The sequence below is a fragment of the Ursus maritimus genome, unplaced genomic scaffold (genome assembly GCF_017311325.1).
Source record: "Ursus maritimus isolate PB19 unplaced genomic scaffold, ASM1731132v1 scaffold_2, whole genome shotgun sequence".
Taxonomy (NCBI): Eukaryota; Metazoa; Chordata; class Mammalia; order Carnivora; family Ursidae; genus Ursus; species Ursus maritimus.
In genome coordinates this window covers 29,886,006-29,909,611 of record NW_024424452.1, presented here as the reverse complement: position 1 = coordinate 29,909,611, position 23,606 = coordinate 29,886,006, and the positions used below count along the sequence as shown (strand labels likewise).

The 23,606-nt window shown below is 50.7% G+C and overlaps 1 protein-coding gene across 1 annotated transcript in view; it reads right to left on the bottom strand.

Annotated features, from left to right (window-relative positions):
- The window catches only part of LOC103668601, a 151,814-nt gene extending 130,884 nt beyond the window's left edge, over positions 1-20,930 (bottom strand). Inside the window, exons 1-9 of the mRNA XM_040635322.1 lie at positions 20,128-20,930; positions 13,205-17,108; positions 9,985-10,032; positions 8,654-8,814; positions 7,325-7,395; positions 5,439-5,604; positions 5,224-5,358; positions 4,471-4,651; positions 2,127-2,257 (exon numbers count right to left, since the gene is read on the bottom strand). Of these exons, the coding sequence (XP_040491256.1) occupies positions 2,127-2,257; positions 4,471-4,651; positions 5,224-5,358; positions 5,439-5,604; positions 7,325-7,395; positions 8,654-8,814; positions 9,985-10,032; positions 13,205-13,385 (1,074 nt within the window). The 5' untranslated portion in view covers positions 13,386-17,108; positions 20,128-20,930. The remainder of the gene's footprint in view (positions 1-2,126; positions 2,258-4,470; positions 4,652-5,223; positions 5,359-5,438; positions 5,605-7,324; positions 7,396-8,653; positions 8,815-9,984; positions 10,033-13,204; positions 17,109-20,127) is intronic.
- Between the last annotated feature and the right edge of the window lie 2,676 nt (positions 20,931-23,606).

The window sequence follows — 23,606 nt, the reverse complement described above, 5'->3', positions numbered from 1 at the left end:
CTGTTCTCCAGCCTTGGAGGTGGGTGAGCCTTAAAATGCACATCAGACCGTGACCTCCCTCCTCTACACAACACCCTCCAAGGCTCCCCACTACCCCGAGAACAAGTGCCCTGTGTGCTCTGCCAAGGGGCTGACCCTGGTCCCCTCCCACCCTCCCCACCCGGCTGCAGCCACCGCCCCCCTCCGCCCCCCCCTTCCCCAGGCCACTCAAACTCGAACTCCCCCAGCAGGAGCTCCCACCCTGGAGCGTATGTGCTGTGGCCCTCCCTCCACCACTGTTATCCCCCCAACCCCCCACCCTACATCCACACAGCCCACTGCACAGCAACTTCAAAGCCCTACTCAAGGTCACATCCCCAGGGAGGCCTCCCAGGCCATCCATCATTTCAAATTGCACCCCATGCAGGAACTTTGTTGCCCCTCGCCCTCCTTCCCTGCTCTACCTGTTCCCCCCTGCCCCCCGGGGCCCAGGACACTGGGTTCACAGGTGTGTAGGCCTCCCCGCTCAAGCACCCCAGGTGTTCCTGAAGCCCAGCAGGACACAGGGGTCTGCTGGTCTCAGCCCTGCCCCTGGAGATGGAGGCCAACCAACACCCCACCCCCACCCCACCCCCCGCCGATGGCTCCGGCCCAGTCTCTCCAAGCTCCAGAGCAAACACTTCACCTCGCCAAGGCAGGACTCCCAGGAGGCACTTTGGTGCCAAGAATTCCAGCCTAAGGTGCTGCTGGACCTGAGGGCTACGGCTGGCTGGGCACCGGCCTCCCAACATCCTCGTGTGTCCCTACTCTGCGTGAGAAACACAGAGAAACCCAGAGCGGTGCACCCAGACACCTGTTCCCAGCCCCCACCTGCCAGGTCAGAATATCGAGGCTCAGGGTGTGGTCATCTGCATATCTGAGGAGCCCCCACACCCAAGTGCTGCCGGAAAGCTTTGGAGGGCGAGGGTGTGCCTGGGACACTTGGCACCATGCCTACAGCTGGAGACAGGGGCCCTGCTCTGCCCGGCCCCTGAATGACCAATTTCAGTTCCCCAAATCCTGGGTCCTGCGTAAGCAGCCACTGAAACAGGTATTATCCGGGATAAACAAACAAGGACAGTGTGAACCCTCCCAGGCAGTTAAGGGATCAGAGGGAAAACACCCCTTTCTGCTCTTCTCAGCACACAGGTGCTGAGGCCTGAATCAAAAATCCCTCATCTCTCATGCCTTCCAGGAGAGGCCCTGGCTCTCACGCTAAGTCAGCAGCGACTCTGAGATGGGGCAGAAATCATGGCTGTGGTGAGTCTCCAAAATGTCACTGGTGGGGGCACCCAGAGCTGTGAATGGCAGGGATGGTGGGACAAAGATTGCTATGTACCTGGAACATTCTAGAAATCATCCTGACCATGAGGACCTGCAGGAGCCAGCCCTGCTGGTCCTCACTGTCCAGCTCCAGCGATGCTAGGTGACCTGCTCCCCAGACCCGTCCTCAGGGCTCAGGCTCCAGACTCTGGTCCTTTCCAAGCTTTTTTCAGAGTTCTTTCTTCCCTTGATTTTATTTATTTTTTAAGACTTCATTCATTTATTAGAGACAGCCAGCGAGAGAGGGAACACAAGCAGGGGGAGTGGGAGAGGAAGAAGTAGGCTCATAGCGGAGGAGCCTGATGTGGGGCTCGATCCCATAACGCTGGGATCACGCCCTGAGCCGAAGGCAGACGCCCAACTGCTGTGCCACCCAGGCGCCCCTCCCCTTGATTTTAAAGAGACACCCCCAGGTCTCATCTCCAATGTCTTCTGCTTGAGACCCCTTGTCCAAAGTGCTCAGCCACATCCTTACCCCGTTCAGAAAGATAGCATGAGACCCCAACAGGACTATTTGTCCATATACAGATGAAAGAAAGGTCTCCTCTTTGCTCGTATCATACCTGTACTGGGGCACAAGGTTTGGCACACACAAGTTAGATCTCTTCCCCTCCTTTTGCTTTTGTAACCAGGCACAGCTGTGCTGTACACAACCTGAGCAACCATACGTAGCAGCCCTGATCCTGAACATCAAGTAGAGCAGACCATAAAGGATTTGGCAAAAAAGAGAGGGCGTCCCTGGGACCCACGCCAGATTCTGGCTTAGGGCTGGAGAAAGCACTTACCTCAAAGCTTGTGGTCTGAGCCAGGCACAGCTTCCTCACTGACGTGGCCGCTGTGACCACTGTAGCTTGAGACTGTGTTTCCTCCCATTCGTATAAGAGGCTGCTTGGAGTAACATCTCCATCGTCCGGATCTGATGTGGGAGGCACTAGATGGGGATGACCATATGGAGGAAAGCCAGAATGAGAAGAATGTCCCCTGAGAGCCGCCCCCAACCCTACCAATGCTTCCTTCTGCATGCTTCTGACAAGGGGTTGGGGGGGGGGGATAAGCACAAGGACAGTCACGGCAGCATTGTTGCTACCAGCAAAAGATGGGAAACAACCTTTATACCCATCTGTGAGCAGTGGTCAAACAGGCTAACTCCAAAGCCCTCTTGGATTGACAGAGAAAACAAGAAAAGTCCATCCACGCAACCCAAGGTTATTCCGAAATAAAAAGGTCAGACAGCTGCTACAATGTGGACAAAACTTGAAACACCCAGAGTGAAAGAAACTAGTTATAGAAGGTCACATACTGTGTGATTCTGTCTAAATGATACATCCAGATCGGACCAATCCAGAGATGCGGAGTGGTTGCCAGGGGCTGCAGGGGATAGGGGTGATGGCAGACGGGTGTGAAATTTGTTTGTGGAGTGAAGAAAATGTTGCAAAGTTGGTTGCCATGGTAGGTGTACAACTCTGAGTATACCAGAAGCCATCAAATTGTTCGCTTTAAATGGATTAATTGGGGGCTTCTGGGGGGCTCAGTCAGTGAAGCATCTGCCTTCAGCTCAGGTCACCATCCCGGGGTCCTGGGATCGAGCCCCATGTCGGGCTCAAGGAGCCTGCTTCTCCTTCCCCCTCTGCCTGCTACTGCCCCTGCTTGTGCTCTCTGTGTCAAAGAAATAAAATCTTTTTTAAAAAATAATAAATGGATTAACTGTACAGCAGGTAAATTAAAACTTTTTTTAATTTAAAAATAAAAAATAAAAATAAAACCACTGATGGGGTGCCTGGGTGGCTGAGTCAGCTGAGCATCCAACTCTTGGTTTGAGCTCAGGTTGTGCTCTCAGGGTGATGAGATCAAGCCCTGAGTCGGGCTCTGCACTCAGCCTCGAGTCTGCTTGAGATTCTCTCTCCCTCTCCCCCTCCCCGTGCTCTCTCTCTCTCAAAATAAATAAATCTTTAGGGGCGCCTGGGTGGCTCAGTCAGTTAAGCGTCTGCCTTCGGCTCGGGTCATGATCCCAGGGTCCTGGGATCGAGTCCTGCATCAGGCTCCCAGCTCAGCCGGGAGCCTGCTTCTCCCTTTCCCTCTGGCTTCCCCCACCCCCACCCTGCTTGTGCTCTCTGGCTCTGTCAAATACAATTTTTAAGAAATAATAAAAAATAAATAAAACCCCTTGTATCTTAGTGAAAGAAGAAAAAAAAAATGAAAAGCTCATTCAACTCAGTGGGGAGCCCCTGGGCCTTGACAGGACTAGATGCCCCGTCCGGCTAGCATGGTGCCTGAGGGAGAGCTCAGGAGGCAAGTGGGGCTGGGATCTTATAGCCAGTGTCTCATGGCACCAGAGAGGATGCTGGGAAGCCCCAGGTTCTCCTGCAGGTGGTGCAGTGAGCCCGGGTTCAGAAGCTCAAGGGCTACCGGCCAGGGCTACAGAACGGAGCTGGGGGTTCGAGTCTCAGCTCTGCCTCTCACTAGCTGTGCGACCTCAGACAAGTCCTCTTACCTCTTGGAGGCACAGCTTCCTTATTTGACAATGTGACTAATAACAGTACCTTCCTAATGGGCTCATAGTAAGAGCTGAATTAAATAATTCACATAAAACACTCAGTACAGCTCCTGGCCCACAGTAAATCCTTCTTCCCGAGTGTCGGCAATAATAATCATTTTTATTATTCAGAGAAACAGTTTTTCAATCACAAAAAATTATCTTTTTCCCTCAGATGCATGCCTTGCTTCTTTCTTTCCATGCAAAATTGGGGAAGAGAGCCAAGCTCCAGGGAATGCTATGTGTTGGCAGAGACTTTCCAGAAAACCAGGAAAGCTGAGTCAGCTTGCCCCCCAAAATGGTCAGGTCATCAGATGGAAGGCAGAATTCGCTCACAAAAGCAGGGAAGCAGAAGATTCTATCTCCACTGAAGACAACCCAGGGAGAACGTCAAGACCAAGCATGAGCCGTGTGAGCCGGCAGAAACTTCTGGAGAAACTTCTAGAAAAAGAGACGGACTCTCCTGACAATAGCCATTTTCAGAAACGGTTCAAGACAGACAGGGACAGAGGAACAGAGCCTAGGCCTGCTTGAGCCCCTCCACCAAAGGAGGTCTCAAGGCTCCTCTGAGGGTCCTCACAACCACCCTTGGTCACCTGTGACAGCCGGATCCAGGGACATCGCACGCAGCAGGGTGAGTGAGGAAAGGGTCCGCATCTGCACAGCACTTGCCTTCTCAGAGAGGGGCCCCACAGTGTCCAGCTCCATGCAGGAGGCCTCCCTCAGCACGCCAGCCTGGAAACTCTGGACGCAGGTCAGGCGGGAGGCCAGGCCAGCCTGCTGGACCACGGGGGCGGGAAAGGCAGGGGCTCAGGGGAGGTCCAGGCTGTGAGGGAACCCTGGAGGGCTGGAGGGAGATGGGGCACACCAGGGGCTTCAACACGGGACCTCAGCCCCCCCACCCGGGGTTGTAGTACCAGCAGCCCAAGCAAAGGCTGATGGGGGGAGGGGGGACACAAGAGAAGCAAGAAAGTCCCAGGAACAGGAACCCCAGGGCAAGTCATAAAACCGCAGGATGAAAATGCAAAACAGGAGAGGCAGCTGCGAGGGATGCCAGGGATCAGACTTTGTCTAACAGTAGTTAAGGGCACCAAGGATCGTCTCTTATCCTTCCCCAGAAAGGTACTATTTACAAAACACGTGCTCTGCAGGGAGCAGGGACAGGAGGGGAGCAGAGGAAGTGGCAGGCAGCAGAGGGAGCAGAGGAGTTTGGAGGGAAGGAGAAAGGAAGAGGGAAAGGAGGGGACTAACCATGTAGACTTGTAGATGGGGCAGGGCGGTGAGTTGAGGAAGGAGGAGGGAAGGAAGGCGGGACTGGGGGAGTGGATGGGAGGACCGAGGGCACTTACCTGCTCCCCGGGGAGAGCCTGGGAGCGCAGGGAGGAGCGCACTCTGCGCAGGGAGCAGCGGGCCAGGTCCTTGGTCTTGCGCAGCTGGGCACCATGGGGCTCGTACGTGGTGGGACACCTGCCCAGGACGTCCTCCTGGGCCAGCGGGACCGTCAGCTCCCTGTCTGCCCCAGGCTCCTCCCCCGCCCCCACCCCCTCCAGGCTCCTGGCCTCACCTCTTCGAGGGTCTGGGGGGCACGGGTGCCCGGACGCCCCTGCAGGAGGCTCAGCACCGCACGCTTCACGTTCAGCGCCCAGCGAGGCTCCGCGCGGCGGGGACACAGGCGGGCCACACGCCCTGCCTGCAGGACGAAGCGCAGCGGGTGGCGGCCTAGGGCCGCGCTGGGAACGGGTGGGCGGGAGTCAGGCGGAGCCCCTCAAAGGCTCCAGGACACCTCTTCACTGTGGGGGCCACATATCCCTGCTCCTTCTGCTATAGGTCAGTTGCATAGGAAGCCCCCCAGGGTACCCCCACATCTTTCCAAACAGCCTTGCTTCCCTCTTGAGCTGGGTTCTCCAGCAACTTCTGAATCAAACACAAGGGGTGGCCAACTCTTGACTCAAAGCTGCCCCCTGCCTTACTAACACTTGCACCAGAAATACCAGTGTGTGCCCAGCGTCAAATACTCGAAAACTGCACGTCCAAGAGCGTTCTGAATTCCAAACAGTCTCATTTCCCCAGCCCACCGGGGAGGGAGCCAGCCTTCCCCCACACACACATTACAGAGGAGGAAACTGAGGCTCAGGACCCGAATGTGACTTGTTTGGGGCAGCAGCTCGGATTCGAACCCAGGCAGGCTGGCTCTAGGGTCATGGGTCTCAAATTCCCCCCACCCCGGGAAGTGACTTGAGACTCCATCACTGTCCAGATGAGGAAAAGAGGCCTGGGGCGGGGGGTGGGGGGGGCTACTCAAGGGGATCACACAGCAAGTCAGGGAGGAGCTGGGACCAGAATTCAGCCCAGTGCTCGTCTGGCCACCCCTCACCTGGCAGGAAGGAGCCTGTGTCTTGCATCTGCCAGGCGAGGGGATGGGGGTGCAGTGGGGTGACGGGTGGTGAAGTCCCCAGTTGTGTGTGGGGGTAGAATAGAGCTCAAGTCCAGCGTCCAGCCAGCAGGGCAGAATTTTGAGGGACGGAAGTGTCTCTACTTGTACCTCCCTGGGAGGTCACTGCCACCTCTCCAGCTCCAACTAATATCTGGGGATCTTCTAGAAGTAGCCCTCTGGGTCTCAGGCCTGGCCCCAGAGAAATGCTAATGGTGCCCGCCCCTTCCAGAATAGCAAATGTCAGTCGGGCCTCAAGGAGCTGACAACCCCCAGCCCTCTGACTTAGCATTTCTGATGAGGAGCCCAAGGACAATAGCCCGCATGCCCCTGTGGAGGAGACCACCCCACGCCTTTCGCCTTTGCCTTTCGGCGGGGATCCAGCTGCCCCTCGGCAGCATCCCCCATCCCTGCACCCCAGCACAAAGGCTTTATTTTTTTAACAAATGAATTTGCAATAAAAAAGGAAGAGGAATCTACAGAGATGGGCTTGTCTTCAGTCTGGACTGAGCTTTGAGGCCACGGAGGCCACTGCCAGGGAGTCCTGGGAAACAAGCCGGAGAGAGAATTCCAGGCTTGGTCAGGTCACAAAAGGGAGGCTTAGCTTGGGACAGGAAAGGCCACGGGTCTCCAAGAAAACCCCCATCTCAGCAGAGACAGGGAGGAGAGAGGGGTGGGCTTTAGCGGAAGACACCCAGTGTCTTCCAGAACGTACTCAAGGACAATGCCCAGAGGGTGCTGGACAAACACAAAATCTGGGCACGCTGGGGGTGACAGGCAGGGAAACAGGAAGTGAGTTCTGTCCACCACGTAAGGGAAGACCGCGGAGGCTACTGAGAGTCACCCAAGGCTCCTACGGCAGTCCCCACCGACGATCCGGTCTGGGTGCCTCCAAGTCCAAACCTAAGAGGGTATCACTCTTCCCATCTAACTTGGAGCGTCCAGCACGTGGCAGCTGTGGGAAGAGCGTCTGGGGTTCACACGTCCAGTCCCACAAGGTGCAAGGCCTAGTGTCTTACCTCACATTCTCTGACTCCCTCAGAACTGCCACCTTGGACCCCAGGATAGATGTCACCTGGAAATCCTGGAGCTGAAGCAGAAAGCACCATGAGTCAGGGACCTCTCCTGGGACACCCAGGGGATATGTTTTAAATTTTTGAGAGAGTGCAGCAGGGGGAGGGGCAGAAGGAGAGAATCTTAAGCAGCCCCCACGTCCAATGTGGAGCCCGACAAAGGCTCCTTCTCACGACCCTGAGAACGTGACCTGAGCTGAAATCAAGAGTCGGATGCTCAACTGACTGAGCCACCCAGGCTCCCATCAATTTTTCTTTTTTTTAATGCTAAAAACAAAGCAACCGAATGAGTCAGCAGCAGCACACCATTTGCTTTGTGAAAACCGGTCCTGTGGAAAAAACCATACGGCTGCTGGTATTTTGATGGACGTGAGCAGACAGACAACAAAGTGGCAGGTCTGAGCTTAACAGACATTTTGGATGGCTTAAGAATTCAGAGGCAGCTCAGAGCCACCCCATGAAAGACCCCATCCTGTGATCTACATGAAACATTAAAAAAAAAAAAAAAAAGGTTTTTTTTAAAAACTCTTGTCCGCAAGTGCTCCAGCCAGTTCAACTGCTTCTCCAGCATGAATGAGAGAGGACTCCAGTGAAACTAAGAGGCCATTTATGCAGGATGGGAGGGTCTGTTCAGAAAACAAGAGAATCATTAGGAAGGAGACAGGAAAGAATGGCCAGGCACTTCCACTTGCGAGAACACAAGGGAGCTCTGGGGAAAATCTTAATAAGAGAAAACCTAGGACCACCAAGTCTAGCTCATAATTCTGCCTCGACAGAGCCCAGAGCCAATACCACCACGCCACCTTACCACTTGCCTTTAACACGAGCCGTGGACCCAGGCACTGCAAGGCCCAGTGTCCAGTATAAAGTTGCCCAGGGCAGGCCTGGGGGCTCCATCCAGGCCTTGGGTATCCCCTCCAGTGTGTCCATTTGTCTACAAGGCTCTTGACTGGGTTTGGCTTTGTTCATTCCTGGGATCTGCAGGTTCCCCAGCTTTGACCTTCATTCCTACCAAAGACACAGCTCGTGCCCAACCCATAGCTCTACTTGCTCCAAGGAATACCCTCACTCTTTTTTTAACCACGGTTATTTCCTCCCTGGGCACCTCCTACAACCAAAATGGCGCCATGTTCCCATGTAACCTCCCAAGTCCTGACTTATTGACTTTGAGATTCCTCAGAAATCTCCTCTCTATTGGAAAGCTGAGGGGTCTGTGGCTTCCCCTTGGCCCTCCACAGCATCACTGTGACCTCTAGGTTGCCCAAAGACACTCACCCATAAGGCCATCTGGCACGGGCCAAGCACGTCGACAATGACCAAGCCTTGGAGGCCAAGGCCACTCCCCTCCGCGGGGTCCCCCTGCAGGCCAGTACTGGTGTTGGTGGAAAAGTGATAGGTGTATCGGGTGCCCACAGGGAGGTGGGGATCAGCTGACCCTGGAGAGCAGAGGGCACAGTGTCACCTTGACAGCCCATCACCCTCGGGGACCCAACTCCACAGAGACTATTTGGACATCCTTGTTCCCACCTCCCTCCCTCCACCTGGGTCCTGAGCTGCCTGCTCCCTGTGGAGGGGAAGGCTGGAGGGCTGCACACTCCCGGGAAGGTAAAGAGGAAAATTAAAATATTAACAGTTAGTTTAGTGCTTGGTAAATATGAACCACTGTTCTCAGGTACTGAGCCCCCTTCTGAGAGCTTTGTATGTCGTCTTTGGCCTCTTCCCACTTGATGGGACACCCGGTTGCCATAACCCAAACCATCTGTAGACATTGCCAGACATCCCTGAGGGGTACGACCGTCCCGGCTCAGAACCACTGATCTACGCTCACGTGAACCCACTCACGCCTCTTAACCAGCGTGGAGGTGGGTGCTCTTATTTTCCCCATGTTACAGAGGTAGAAGCGGAGGCTCAGAGAGGTTAACTCACTCACCCAAGGTCACACAGCCGGGATGCCAACCTTGGAAGTCTGACTCCTCACCTGCTGCCCTGAGGACAGTAGTGTGTGCTAGGAGGGGGTCGCCCTGAACTCTTACGGGGGCAAAACCGTCAAGCAGACCAGCCTCAGGGGCACAGAGGTGGCGGGAAGGGCTGATTCAGGATCAAACAGCTCTGTACTTCTCCAACTCTCTATTTAGGCTGGGTGACGGGGTTGCAAAACCAACTATGACACCCCACCCTTCACTGGGCTTGCAAGTGAATGGACATTTTCCTGTGCTCCAACACAGCCACACCTTTCACTCCCAGGGTGCTTCTCTCCCTCCAAAGAATTTGCCCTGCGGCTCTCTCGTCTGCTCCACCCCGAAGTGCAAACAGAATCACCCGGAACAGATGTTTATTCCACCTGGGGACCACAGGGCATGAGGCCAGAGCCCACGGGCTTTACCTCGGGCGTGCTGTTTGCTTCTCTAACTGCTGATGACCAGATGGCCTTTCCAGAACCGGCCTGGCTCCGCCCAACAGGCCTCTCCTGGGAACAGGGACATGCCCTCCGAGTCTGTCCCTAATCACACCTGGCAGCTGGTCCGCTTCGTTCCCACAACCACCCCACCCCATCCTGCCTCCTGGTCACCAGAGGTGTGATACGGTCTCCCGGGAGACTCGCTCACCTGTGCACGCGGTCACGCAGGGCGGTCTCGCCAGCGAATCTGGAACGGCTGAAACCACAGATCAGATGGAACGAGGGCAAGGTCAGAAGGAGGAGGGCCCCAGCCCGTGGGCCACTGACCTACTCATGAATGGGACGTTTAAGGGCTCAAGGGGAAAAGAGAGAACGCCCGCTCTCCTCTCTCCTGTAGGGCTGGGAGTGACCTCCCCACCCCTTACCCAACCTGCTCTTCCCCATCCTGTGAGGTGGCACCACTGTCCTGATGGCTTAGGCTGGTGACTGGGAGTCATCTGTGCTTCCACTCCTTTACCGTATTGCTCCCTCCCTCCCTCCTCCCTCTACATCCATCCCTTCCTCCCTCCCTCCATCCTCCCCTCCCTCCCTCCATCTCTTTCCTTTCCTTCCCCTCCCCTCCCCCTCCCTCCATTTCTCTCTCCCTCCCTCTCTCCATCTCTTCATCCCTGCCTCCCTCCTCTCCTCCCTCCCTCCCTCCCTCCTTGTGTCTCATCTCCCTGGCCATCACTCTAGGCAAAGCCACATCTTCTCATGCCTAAATGATGGCAGTAGCCTCCTAACTCTTCCCCATGTCCACAATTCCTCGTCCACAGCTAAAGTCATCTGAAAAACCTAAAAACCTGATCACATCACTCCTGGTTTAACAGCTCCTAGGTCTCCTGCCCACCACCCCCAAGCCACATGCACTCATAAGGACGTCCTTACCCTGAGAGCTGGCCTCGCTTTGCCCTCCGGCCACATCTCACCCCACCTTCACCCTCCAGCCATACTGGCTCTTCTCCAGATCAAGGCCTCTGCACACGCTGTTGCTTCCTGCCCAAACACTCTTCCTCCTGCTTTCCACACCCCAGGCTCCTGCCGTTCCACCCCAGCGGGCCCGCCCTGACCACTGTGAACCAACAAGCCAGACCAAGGGGCTGCAGCAGTGAATGGTGGGGTCTAGTGCTGCTCCCTGGTGGGTCTCGGGACACCTCATCCCTGCCCCCACCGCCTTCTCAGCTGCAGAAGACAACCACAGCATGAACAGCATGGGCTCCCGACCTGCTGAGCCCCTACCTCAGGACACTGAGCTCCCTCTGCAGGGAATCCCCCAGCCCTCCTCCCCAGCCTGGGGCCTCCCCACTTCCACCATCTGTCAACCCTCTTTGTCCTTCCTTCCAGCCATTTGCCTGGATCTTTCCAGCCACCATCGGCCACCATCAGCCCTCCCGGAGCAGCCGTAGCCAGGTATCCAGCTGCCGCCATTTTCATACAATGGCTTTTCAATCATACCATTTCTATCCTCAAAACCACCCCACCGTGCCTCAATCGTTACCCATGCCAGCCTGCTTTATCCCTTGAAAGACAAAGCACTTCCCCAGACAGGGTCAAGTGCATTTTAGACTATTTTGTATAGACCCTTGGCAACACAAGAACATGGTAGGATATCCCCAACTCCCAAATGTTGTCGGTCATCTAACAAAATGCATTCGAGTATCGATGGGTAAAACTGCATTTCAAAGACATTTAACTCAGTGGATTTACCTCCCAATTTTCCTCCAACTCTTTGACAACATGTACTCTGGGCACCAAATTAAACCTGTTTACATATAATCGTTAATTTACACATAATCGTTAAACGCCCAGTCGTGCACAGATCCAGCATTCTGCCTGTTTGCTTGTCCAACAACCTCTCCATCTGCTTTGCCCACCAGCTATGCCACAAAGCAGCCGAGCCCGTGAGCCCCCATCCACCGTGAGCTCCAGAAACGAGGTGTGTGCATCAGTGCTCAAACAGAGTCTTGTTCCCTTCCACCTCTCCAACACTTAAAAAAAAATTAAATCAAAAGAAAAAAGTTTCAAAACAGTTCAACAATCTCACTTAAGAGATCAACAAAGGAGGGGGGAAACACGGAGTCTTGGGAGGTAAGAAATCTTCCCATCGGATTCTACTCATTTCTAGGGAGAGATTTGAAATGGACTGAAATTGAGGCTATCTCTACAGCCTGGAAATGAAACCGGGTCTCATTTCAGCTTTCTCAGATGTCAGTTCTGTTCTGTGTTCATTCATTTAATCCAGAACAGATTTACTGAATACCTACTATGCACTGGGCAATTAAGTGCTAAAAAGATAGCAAAAAAAAAAAAAAAAAAAAAAAACCCAAAAAACAAAGCAAAATTAAAAAACAGCTATAACCTGACCTGCACCATCCAGCAAAATAGACAGATGCCAGCCACGGTAGCTAGTGGGCATCTGACATGTGGCTGGGGTTACAGAGGAGCTCTTCATTTTGTAATTTGTTAGTTTAATTTTTTGTTATTAATTTTAAATTAAAAACCGTTACTAAAGTCAGCTACTGGGAAACTTAAGTACGTCTAAAACAACTTAGAATACAAAGTTCCTTTTTCAACTCTATATCTTAGGTAATCAAAATACACATCAAGTATTTGCAATGAAAGTTTAGTATCTGAACTGGAACATGGGGGCGCCTGGCTGGCTCACTTGGGAGAGCGCGTGACTCCTGATCTCGGGGTTGAACGTTCAAGCCCCACGTTGGGTGTGGAGAGGACTTAAAAATAAAATCTTAAAAAAGAAAAACTGAAATACACTCTCAGTATAAAACACACACTGGATTTCAGAGAACGGAAAATACATCTCACTGATAGTTTTTACATTGATTACATGTTCTAATGAGATTCTGGCTCTATTGGGTCCAGTAAAATATATTCTTAAAATTAATGTCACCCATACCTTTTTAACATTTTTTAAACATGGCTGCTAGAAACTTTCAAATTACATATTGGCTCCCATTGTATTTTTACTGAAAAGTGCTGTCCTAGCCCCTTCTGCAGTAAACAGACAGCAGATAAAAGCTCATTTCACCCAGTTACCCTGCACCAGAGAGCTCCTTAGCATCTTCAAGCTCATACAGCCCGGCAGGCAGCTAAGCATCCCCGCACACGGGCTCGAGCACCCAAGGTCAGCATGTCATGGCTCAGGATTGCGGATCTGGTCTCAGGTTTCAGAGGAGGTCGGTGGCAGACAGGAGCAAGAAATGAGGGATCCACCTATAAGCTCTCTCTGCTTTTCCCCACGAAAGGCCAAACCAAGCGAGGCAGAGAAGCAGGTGAACAGGCATCTAGCTGCAGAAATTCTGTCCCAGGTGGATGAGCTGCTGTCCCAGCTCCCGCCCAGACAGAGCCAGGACCACACCAGCTTTACTTACTCCCCGAAGTCACGGCCACCAGCACCCAGAGCAGGATCAGACCGAGGAGCCCCATGGGCACCAGCACCGCCACCAGCCCAAGGGAGCCCCACACCATCAGCCTCTCTCCAATGGCACAGAGCACCCTGGAAGGGATTTTCTTTCCCAAAGGGGCGTGTTCAGCTTGGATCAACTCTCCCATCCCGGGGGCCGGTGGGGAGGGGAGCAAAGACCCAGCCAATCAGAAGCCTCTGATAAAGTTCTTAGCACTCTACCCAGGATGGGGGGGGGGGGCGCCGCTGACCAATGAGGGGGAAAATCCCTTTTCAGTATAGGGCAAAGAAAGGTTTGCCTCTTCAAGCCTTGTAAATGGAGCTCTCAGGGCAGAAGGCAAACACGGCCATGGGTTGATTTTTTTTTTTAAATGGGGTCTAATCAAATTTACCATTTTAACCATGTTTAAATGGCACTTTGGTGGCACCGAGTGCCTCCACAATGTCACGAGACTGTCATCACTGTTAGGTCTGGCTCGTCTGTCCCACTGCTCTGGGTAGGCAAGGCCAGGCCTTAGCCATGGCTGTCACCAAACAGGGGACAGCTGCAGGGTCTCTCAGAGCTCAGGCCCAAGGCCTCCCTCCTTGACACATTAGGACCAGCAGATAAGAAGAGGGGGGAGGTTGGCTCACCCTGCTCCATGTCCTTTCCCAGACCCCCCCTCCTCTTCCTCAGCTGAAAAGTCCCTTTCACCGGCACCTTTGGTTTTAGGCTCCAGGCAGCCAACCTCCTGGGCCCCCACCTCCTTCAGCACCCCCTCATCGGCACCTACCTCCCGCTCTCAATCTGCTTTTTATAAACCACTTTATCACGATATGCAGATACGACAACTCCCCCATGGAAAGTGCAAAACTCAATGGTTTTTGGTCCACGCAGAGTTGCACAACCATCCCCACAACCAACTTTAGAACATTTCATCCCCAGGAAAGGAAATCCCATCACCAGGCGACTCCTCATTCCCTGTCACCCCAGTCCCTGGTCACCGCTGATCTACAGGCGGTCTCCATGCATTCGCCAACCGTGGGTACTTCATAGGAATGGAACCATTCAGTAGGTGGCCTTTAGCGACTGGTCTCCTGCGTCGAGCGTCACGTTTTCCAGGCTCGCGCATGATGTAGCTGTCTGTGCTTCCTGCCTTTTCGTACTATTCCACAGGACAGCTAAACCACAGATTGCTTATTCATTCACCCCTTGATGGACAGTGAAGTGCTCATTCAGTGTAACTGTCTGAGAGTTACACTGAGGCTCAGCTGACTGGCTGACACATGATGTTTTCTAGAAACAACCAATTACACTTTTATACATGGTCCACTTTCTTCTTATATTTTGAAACCAGAAATTCTGCCCTCCCACCTGTCCGCCAGCTCAAACATGTTCACTGGCCCCCAACCCGCAGGGCTGAAGATTTAAAAGTCCCCTTACAGCTGCCTGGAGGCCCATGACATGTTCTGGGTGGGGCCAAATGCTATAAAGAAAAGAAGAAAACTACATCAAACAGGGCGGGTCTACAGGAGCTAAAATCCCGGCGAGGAAATGAGACACACATGCAGAAGACGTGAACCGTACCAAGGAGAGCCCTGGTTTTGAGAAAGGAATGGTTTTTATGCCAGAGGATTGTTGGGAGTTTATGAAGGAGAGATTGCCTTAAAACTCAAAAACAAAACAAAACAAAAAACCCAACCCGAACAGATACTAATGTTATTAGAAAATTGTATACTTACAACCAGTTGCTAAGCCCTAGAGACCTAATACAGTGATTCCAGACCAGAAAACTGGATTATGAACATTAAGCTTGCTAGAAGACGAGCTCTGAGTCGTGCCACACACTAGAAGAAATGATGGTTACGGGACAGCACAGGGGAGTCAGCTCATGCTACAGGGGCAACCACGCTGCGGGATGAATGTATCAAGCCAAGGTGTCACACACCTCCAACCTACACGGTGTCGTATGTCAAATATATCTCAAGTTTTAAAAATCGCATCAGGCACTGGGCAAAGCACTCACTGAATATTAACTCACTCAGTCAAACCTCCCCCTCACCCCACCACCAAAACCACCGCTGAGGTGGAATTAATATCATCCCCTGGTACAGACAAGGAAGTGGGACACAGAGAGGTTAAGTCATTTGCCCCAAGTCACACAGCTAGACTCCACCTGGCTCCAGAGTCTCCTCTCTCTCAATTCTGCAGCTTAGCTCAGGGGTCAGCCTTCCTCCATCTTCTCCAGGAGACTCTAGTCTCTGCCCACAGTCCTAGAATCCTCCCCTGTTCACGGTCAGGAATTTGGTAGAAAACCTTGCTATGTTTCACCTGGCGGTTCCCAGTCAACACAGCGGCATCACATCCTGGGCCTGGAAAATCAGAACTACCGGGGGGGGGGGGGGGGGGGGAGGAGGAGCTCCCTCCAGACCAGTGTGATGACTAGCTGAGTGTGCCATCAGGCCATTCTACCATAGCTGGCCAGGGTAGGGCTCCCTGCATCTCTGGTTCCGCTTCTCCATGTTTCTATCCTTACTGGGCGAAAAGCTGGTGAACCCATTGGATGGAGCACCAGGACTCAAGGACTTGATTTGCAGAAAGACCCTCCTAGACAAGTCAGACAAGTCCAGCTTCCTCCTCAAAAAAAAAAAAAAAAAAAAAAAAGGCAGGGAGTAGGGCTGGGCTTGCTAGTAACTGGGGATTGAGCTCCTCGTTCTGAATTCACACAGAGGATAAATTAAGTCCTATCACACCCAAGTCAGAGTTGTGAAAATTCGCAAGCCTTCATTTTAATCCATCCAAAGACAGCATTATTTTGCATAGGTAGGGCAAGAGAGAACCCATTGTAGAGAACTTACCAGTAGGGGGCACAGTGAGCTCTTCTTCCCTGGGTGGAGGAGTTCACAAAACACTGGTCCTTAATGACCCACACCCACATTTCTCCAGACCTCATCGTTTCAAGCAGTTTTAGGTTCGTAGCAAAACAGAGAAGGCCTAGAGACTTCCCATTTACCCCCTGTCCCCACACATGCACAGCCTCCCGTTATCAAATGACCCCAGCACAGTGGGACATTTGATGGAACTGAAGAACCCACACTGATGCATCGTGCATCGTTATCCTGCCAAGCTCATACTGTGCCTTAGGGCTCACTCCTGGTGGTGTACGTGCTACGGGTTTGGACACACGTATAATGATCTGTATCGATCACCACAGCATCATACAGGGTATTTTCACTGCCATGAAACTCCTCTATGAGTCACCTATTCATCGTTCCCTCTCCTGGTCCCTGGAAATCCCTGATCTCTTCACTTCCGGTCTCCATACTTTTGTCTTTTCCAGAATGTCGTAGAGTTGGAATCGTAGTATGTGGCCATCTCACGTTGGTTTCTGTCACTTGCAAATATGCACTTAAGGTTCCTCCCATCTTCTCCTGGCTTGATAGCTCGTCTCTCTTCAGAACGGACTCATATTCCATTGCCTGGATATACCATGCGTGCTGATCCATCCACCCCCTGAGGGACACCCTGGTTGCTTCCAAGTTTCGGTAATTATGGATAATGCTGCCATAAACATCTCTGTGCAGAGCTCTGTGTGGACATAAGTTTGTTTGTTTAAGTAGGCTCTGTGCTCAACATGGGGGTTGAACTGAACGACCGGAGACCAAGAGTCACATGCTCCACTTACGGAGCCAGCCAGGCGCCCTTAACTTCTCCAGGTAAATACCAAAGAGCGTGATCACCAGGCCGTACGGCAGAGTGTGTTTAGTTTTCTAAGAAACCACCGTCTTCCAAAGTGGCCGCACCATTTTCCATTCCCGCTGGCGACATATGAGAGTTCCTGTTGCTCCACATTCTCACCAGCATCTGATGTTGTCAGGCTTTCAGATCTTAGCTATGCAAATAGGTATAAATAGGCAAAAAGTAAAATTCATTATTTTAATTTGCATTTCCCAGATGACATATGATCCAGAGTATCTTTTTATGCACTCACTTGCCATCCATAGATTTTGGGGGAGGTCTGTTAGGGTCTTTTGCATATATATTTAGTTATTTTATTTCTTTCAGCAGAGTTTTATAGTTTTCCTCATGTATATCCCACACAGATTTTGTTAGGTTTATACCTAGGTATTTCGTTTGGGGGATGCTACTAGAAATGGTGTCGTTTTTACTTTCAAATTCCACTTGTTTGTTGCTAATAGATAGGAAAGCAATTGACTTTTGTCTATGAACCTTGTATCCTGAAACTTTGCTATAATAGCTTAATAGTTCCAAGAGTCATTTAGTCAGTTCTTTCAGATTTTATGCATAGATGGTCAGAGGTCATCTGGGAATAAAGAGAGTTATATTTCCTCCTTCCCAATCTGTATATCTTATATTTCCTTTTCTTGTTCTAGTGCACTAGCTAGAACTTCCAGAACAATGTTGAAAAGGAGTGGTGATTACGCCAGTTAGAATGGCAAAAATAGACAAGGCAAGAAACAACAATTGTTGGAGAGGATGTGGAGAAAGGGGATCCCTCCTACATTGTTGGTGGGAATGCAAGTTGGTACAGCCACTCTGGAAAACAGTGTGGAGGTCCCTTAAAAAGTTAAAAATTGAGCTACCCTATGATCCAGCCATTGCACTACTGGGTATTTACCCCAAAGATACAGACGTAGTGAAGAGAAGGGCCATATGCACCCCAATGTTCATAGCAGCAATGTCCACAATAGCTAAATTGTGGAAGGAGCCGAGATGCCCTTCAACAGATGACTGGATTAAGAAGTTGTGGTCCATATATACAATGGAATATTACTCAGCTATCAGAAAGAACGAGTTCTCAACATTTGCTACAACATGGACAGCACTGGAGGAGATAATGCTAAGTGAAATAAGTCAAGCAGAGAAAGACAACTATCATATGATTTCTCTCATCTATGGAACATAAGAACTAGGATGATCGGTAGGGGAAGAAAGGGATAAAGAAAGGGGGGGTAATCAGAAGGGGGAATGAAACATGAGAGACCATGGACTATGAGAAACAAACTGAGGACTTCAGAGGGGAAAAAATCATTTAAAAAAAAAAAAAAAAGAAAAGGAGTGGTGAGAGGGAACATTCTTGCCTTATTTCTGATCTCAGTGGGGAAGCTTCTAGATTCTCACCATTAAGTATGATGTTAACTGCAGATTTTTTGATAGATTTTCTTTAACAGGTTGAGGAATTTCCCTTCTATTTCTGGTTGAGTTTTTGTCATGAATGGGTATTGCATTTTGTCAAATGCTTTTCCTGCACCTACTGACATAATCATGTGATTTTTCTTCTTCAGTATGTTTGATGGGATGGATTACATTAACTGATTTCCAAATGTTGAACCAGACTTACATACTTGGGATAAATCCCACTTGATCATGGTGTATAATACCTTTTATACATTGTTGGGTTCAGTTTGCTAATATTTTGTTGAGGATTTTTGCATCTATGTTCATGAAAGATATTGGTCTGTGGTTTGTTTTTTGTTTCTTTTCTGTAACGTGTTTGTCTGATTTCACTAGTGGATTAATGCTGACCCCACAGAGTTATAGGTATTCCCTCTGCTTCTAGCTTTTGAAAAAGATTACAGAAAACTGGTACTGTTTCTCCTTAAACGTTTGGTAGAATTCACCAGTAAACCCATCTGCACTGCTTTGTTTTGGAAGGTTAATTATTGACTGGTTTATTATTGATTTCCTTAACAAATACAGACCTATTCAAATCACCTGTTCCTTCTTATATGGTTTTTGGCAGATTGTGTCTTTCAAGGAATTGGCCCGTTTCATCTAGGTTATCAGATCTGTGGGTATAGAGTGTATTCCTTTACTATTCTTTTAATGTCCACAGGCTCTATGATGATGCGTTCTCTTTCATTTCTGATATTAGTAATTTGTATCCTTTCTTTTTCTTTGTTAAATAAAATTTACAAGCCTAGAGCCAGGTTATCTTTTCAAAGAACCAACTTTTGGTTTTGTGGACTCCGATATCCTTTTTCAATTTCATTGGTTTCTGCTCTAATTTTTAGGATTTCTTCTGCTTTCTTTGATTTGCTCTTCTTTTTCTAGTTTCCTACGGTGGGAGCTTAGATTATCGATTGCATACATTAGATGCGCAGAAAACCTACAATCAATGCTACAAACTTCCCTGTAAGCACTGCTTTTGCTGAGTCCCACAAATTTTGGTTAAGTTGTATTGTCACTTCCATTTAGTTTGAAATATGTTTTAGTTTCTATTAAGATTTCTTCATTGACCACTTTGTTATTTAGAAGTGTATTGTTTGATCTCCAAGTATTTGGGGATTTTTCTGTTCTCTATTATTAGTTTCCAGTTTAATTTCATTGTAATCTCAGGGCTGGCATGGTAGGATTTCTACTTTTTGCTGTATCTTTTATCTTTGAAATAAAGCCTGCTCCCTGTTGATTAGTGGGTTTGGAAAAGCTGGGGTAGGGTGGGGAAGGTTAGCTCATCTCTTGAGCACTTAGTAGTGTGAGCTTAGAAAAGTCTTATGACTTCTCTGGATTTACTCATTCATTGACATAATAAAGGAGCTGGAAATTATGGGTGGAGGGTCTTCTGGCTCCATATTTTGTTCAAGTGGAAAACAGAGGGGCCAGAAAAGAATCAAGTACACAGAGGAGTTACAAGTGATAAAAATAGCATCAGGTACAGTTGGAAAGATTCTTCAATAAATGAACCAGGCATATGAGCACCCTATTCACAGAAAACAACACATCGATAGAGTTTCATAGAACTAAAAGAGACTTAGAGGTGCCTGGCTGGCCCACTCAGAACATGCAACTCTTGATCTTGAGGTTGTAAGTTCGAGCCCCGTGTTGGGTGTAGAGATTACCTAAAAATAAAAATCTTAAAAAAAAAAAAAAAAGTTGAATGTGGATCTCACCGGGCTAAAAATCAAGGTGTTGGCAGGGCTGATTTCTTCTGGAAGGTCCGAGTGGAGAGAACCCATTTTCGTGTCTTTTGAGCTTCTGAAGTCTTCCTACACTCATTGGCTTATGGTTCCTGTCCCCATCTTAAAGATTATCCAAGATAATCTCCCCATCACCAGGTCCTTACATTCATCATCTGCGAAGTCCCCTTTGTCATATAAGGTAACGTTCACAGGGTCTGGGGATCAGAATGTGAACATACGTAGGGGGTCACTCTCACCTCGAACCACTGGGCACACCCAGGTAATACAGAATAATCGCCCTCTGCGAAGGTCTGTAAACCTTACCTGCAAAATCCCTCTGGCCTCGAACTGTAACATCAAGGTTGCAGGGACCCGTGTATGGACTTCGGGGACCACCGTGCTCCACCATGCTTCATATTTCCACCATGAAGAAAGCAAGATGCAGAGCATTGCAGGTTTTAAGCCATCACCATGTGTTAAAAGATTGAAGCAAAAGAGAAAATAAATGTGTCTGCTTGCTAATGTGTAGAGCCCTGTGGGCAAGAACCTGCCAGGAACTGGTAACCGTGGTTTTGTCTGGGGGGGCTGCCAGAAGCATGAACAAGAGTCCATTCTTACTGCACCATTTGAATTTTGCTCTGGGGCATAGAATGCTTATTCAAAAATTAACTGTTTGGGGTGCCTGGGGGGGGCTCAGTGAAGCGGCTGCCTTCAGCTCAGGTCAAGATCCCGAGATCCAGGGATCCAGCCCCACGTTGGGCTCCCTGCTCAGTGGGGCCTGCCTCTCCCCCTCCCTCTGCCTGCCGCTCCTCTCCCCCTCTCCCCGCTTGTGTGCTCACAGGCTTTCTCTAATAAATAAAATCTTCTTTTAAAAATTTAACTGTTTATGGGGGCATTTGGGTGGCTCAGTTGAAAGAGCATGCGACTCTCGACCTTGGGGCTGTGAGTTCGAGCCCCATGTTGGGTGCACAGAATATTAAAAAATAAACAAACTTAGAAAAATACTCTAAAAGACATTAATAGGAACATTTAATAAATTTTAACTGTTTATGAGTGAAAGGCCAAGAAGTCTGCATGGAATACTGGCAGCTAGTGAAAAACGAGGGAAAAGAAACAGAAAAGGCGTTTGGATGTTTTGCAGGAAAGAGGGAAGGCAGGTAAGCGCCAGGCCATGAAACGCTTTACAGTGTAATAACGTCAAGGGCAAAGACCACCCTTCCCTCTGTATCCCTCATTGCGGGGGCAACTGTGATGAGAAATCAGCTGTTTTGAGTTGCTAGGGAGGCATGTGACCATAGAACAACCCAGCTCACGCCCAGGATCTGCACATTTAAGGGGAGAACCCCAGCTCCCGGATTCCCACCCCAAGTTCCCACCTTGCTTTCCCGGGGAGGCACTAACCGCCCCGAGCTGAGCACTGAAAAAGTCAGCGACCTCCACCCCACCATCTTATAAGGGACAGGTGGAGGCTACCCCACTCTCCGTCTCCTGCTCCCTGGTGCCCTGGCCCAGAGGACTGCCCATCCCCCAACTCACTGGGGCCCCAGCCCATTTCTTTACATAATCAATCTTGTGACTCTACTTCCTTTGTGGGGGTGTACTGAAACTGCATCTTCAATGAAAACGACCCCGTGGGTTTCACTTCCCCAAGGTGGGAGCACCGATGCAGAGAAAAGGACCTGCCCACGGACCCCATGTGGGTGGCTGCCCTCCACATTCAGCGGGTCAGGTCGTCAAGCCTCATGTTAATTTAACACACCAGCTACAGGCCTCCCAATACAGAAACCACTTTCCCACCAAAGACCAAGGACCCATTCCAGCTGCTTCCAGGCATGGAGCTGCTATCAGTTAAAGCAACCAGCCCCAAATGACACCTTAACCCTTCAATCACTCAATTCGATGGGGTAAGGGGGAACCATTCCTGTTCCTCGCCCCCCCAACCCAGGGAACAGGGTGCCCACGGAGGTTCAGGTGGATCAGCCCAGACGTAGGGGAGTCTTCTCACTGTTGGGGAATTCCCAGAACAAAAGGCTCTGGCTGTTTTACGGACCCTGAGCTGGAGGGGGACGGGGGAAGAGTGGGAAGCCCCGAGCCCGGTTGGTCAGGCTGAGAAATCACACACGGGGTCGTCAGCAGGAGCCGGTCTCCCCAGCGTCCTTATCGAGGGGCCGCTGGAGCAAGACCCTGGTCCAGGAGTGGGGCATCCGTACCTCCAGTTTGCCCAGGATGGCCCCCCACTCACACCTGCCGTCTCGGACAATCGTAAACAGCAACCCCTTTCATCCTCAAAAGTTCCTACCTTGGCTTGCCGCAATAAAAAAAAATCTTCAAAGAACGGCGAGCAAAACTGTCCAACAAGCAACCCTTCTAACAAACAGCACACAGCTGACCCTTTTTTGAACGGCCAACACAGCAAGTAGCGATTTCACAACCAGGAATGTCTTAGCAAAAGGTCGCCATCCACAGAGAAACCAAATGCGGTCCATCCACGCAGCGGGAGACTTCCTGACACCCACTCCAACGTGGATGAACTCAGACATGTTGTGCTAAGTGAAAAAAAAAAAAAAAAAAGCTTCTGAAAGATCAACCTAGTGAAAAGGGGGTCTCTTTTGGGGATGATGAAAACGTTGTAAAGTTGATGATGGTGATAGTTGCAAAATTCTATGACTGAATATACCCCCAAGAAACCCCATTGGTTGTACACTTTAAACGGGAGGATTCTATCTCCATAAAATAAAGCTATTACCCCTTCCCCCCCACCAAGAAAGCTCTTACCTTGACACCCTTTGTCAGTGGCTGTCGACAGAAGAGACCGCACAGTGGAGTTTGAGTGCTTCCTCCGTGTCCGGAAGCCTACGTCTCCCAGCCCCTTCTCCCCCACCTTTCCTGCTCAAAGTCCCAGCAACCACTGCGCCTGGGTCTCTGTTAGATCATCCACACCTGCTTGCAACCCCACCTCCTCCAAACCTGAGAACACCTGTGCAGCATTCTATTCACACCCGCTGCTGGGGCCCGCCAGGTAATCAATGAGCTCCTGTGACGACCATAACCCACGCCCAAGCGTGTATTCGTTTCTGCTTCCAGGGAATGGGCCCCGTTCATCAGGACGCAGGGAAGAAACACCTGGCCTGAGGCCCGTGAACACGGAAGAGATGCTCTCAAGAGGGCTTTGCAGGCTGGGGAGGAAGGCGGCCCCCAGGCCCACCTGTAAAGGAACGTGAGGGCTTTCAAGTGACCCGCAGAGGTGGCCACTGGTTCCGTCCCCACGGTGAGCCTGGTGTGCTGATGCCGACACTCACACCTGGCAGCAGATGCTGGAAAGGGGACACGGGTGGTCAGGTCTTGAGTCTCACCTGCTTGGCTCTTCTGATCCTGCTCATCAAAGCTGAACGCTGCCTGGTCCTGACTGAGACTGCTTGGTGCTGAGCATGTGTTTTGAGAAGTTTCCTAGCTTGCCCCTGATAGGCCCT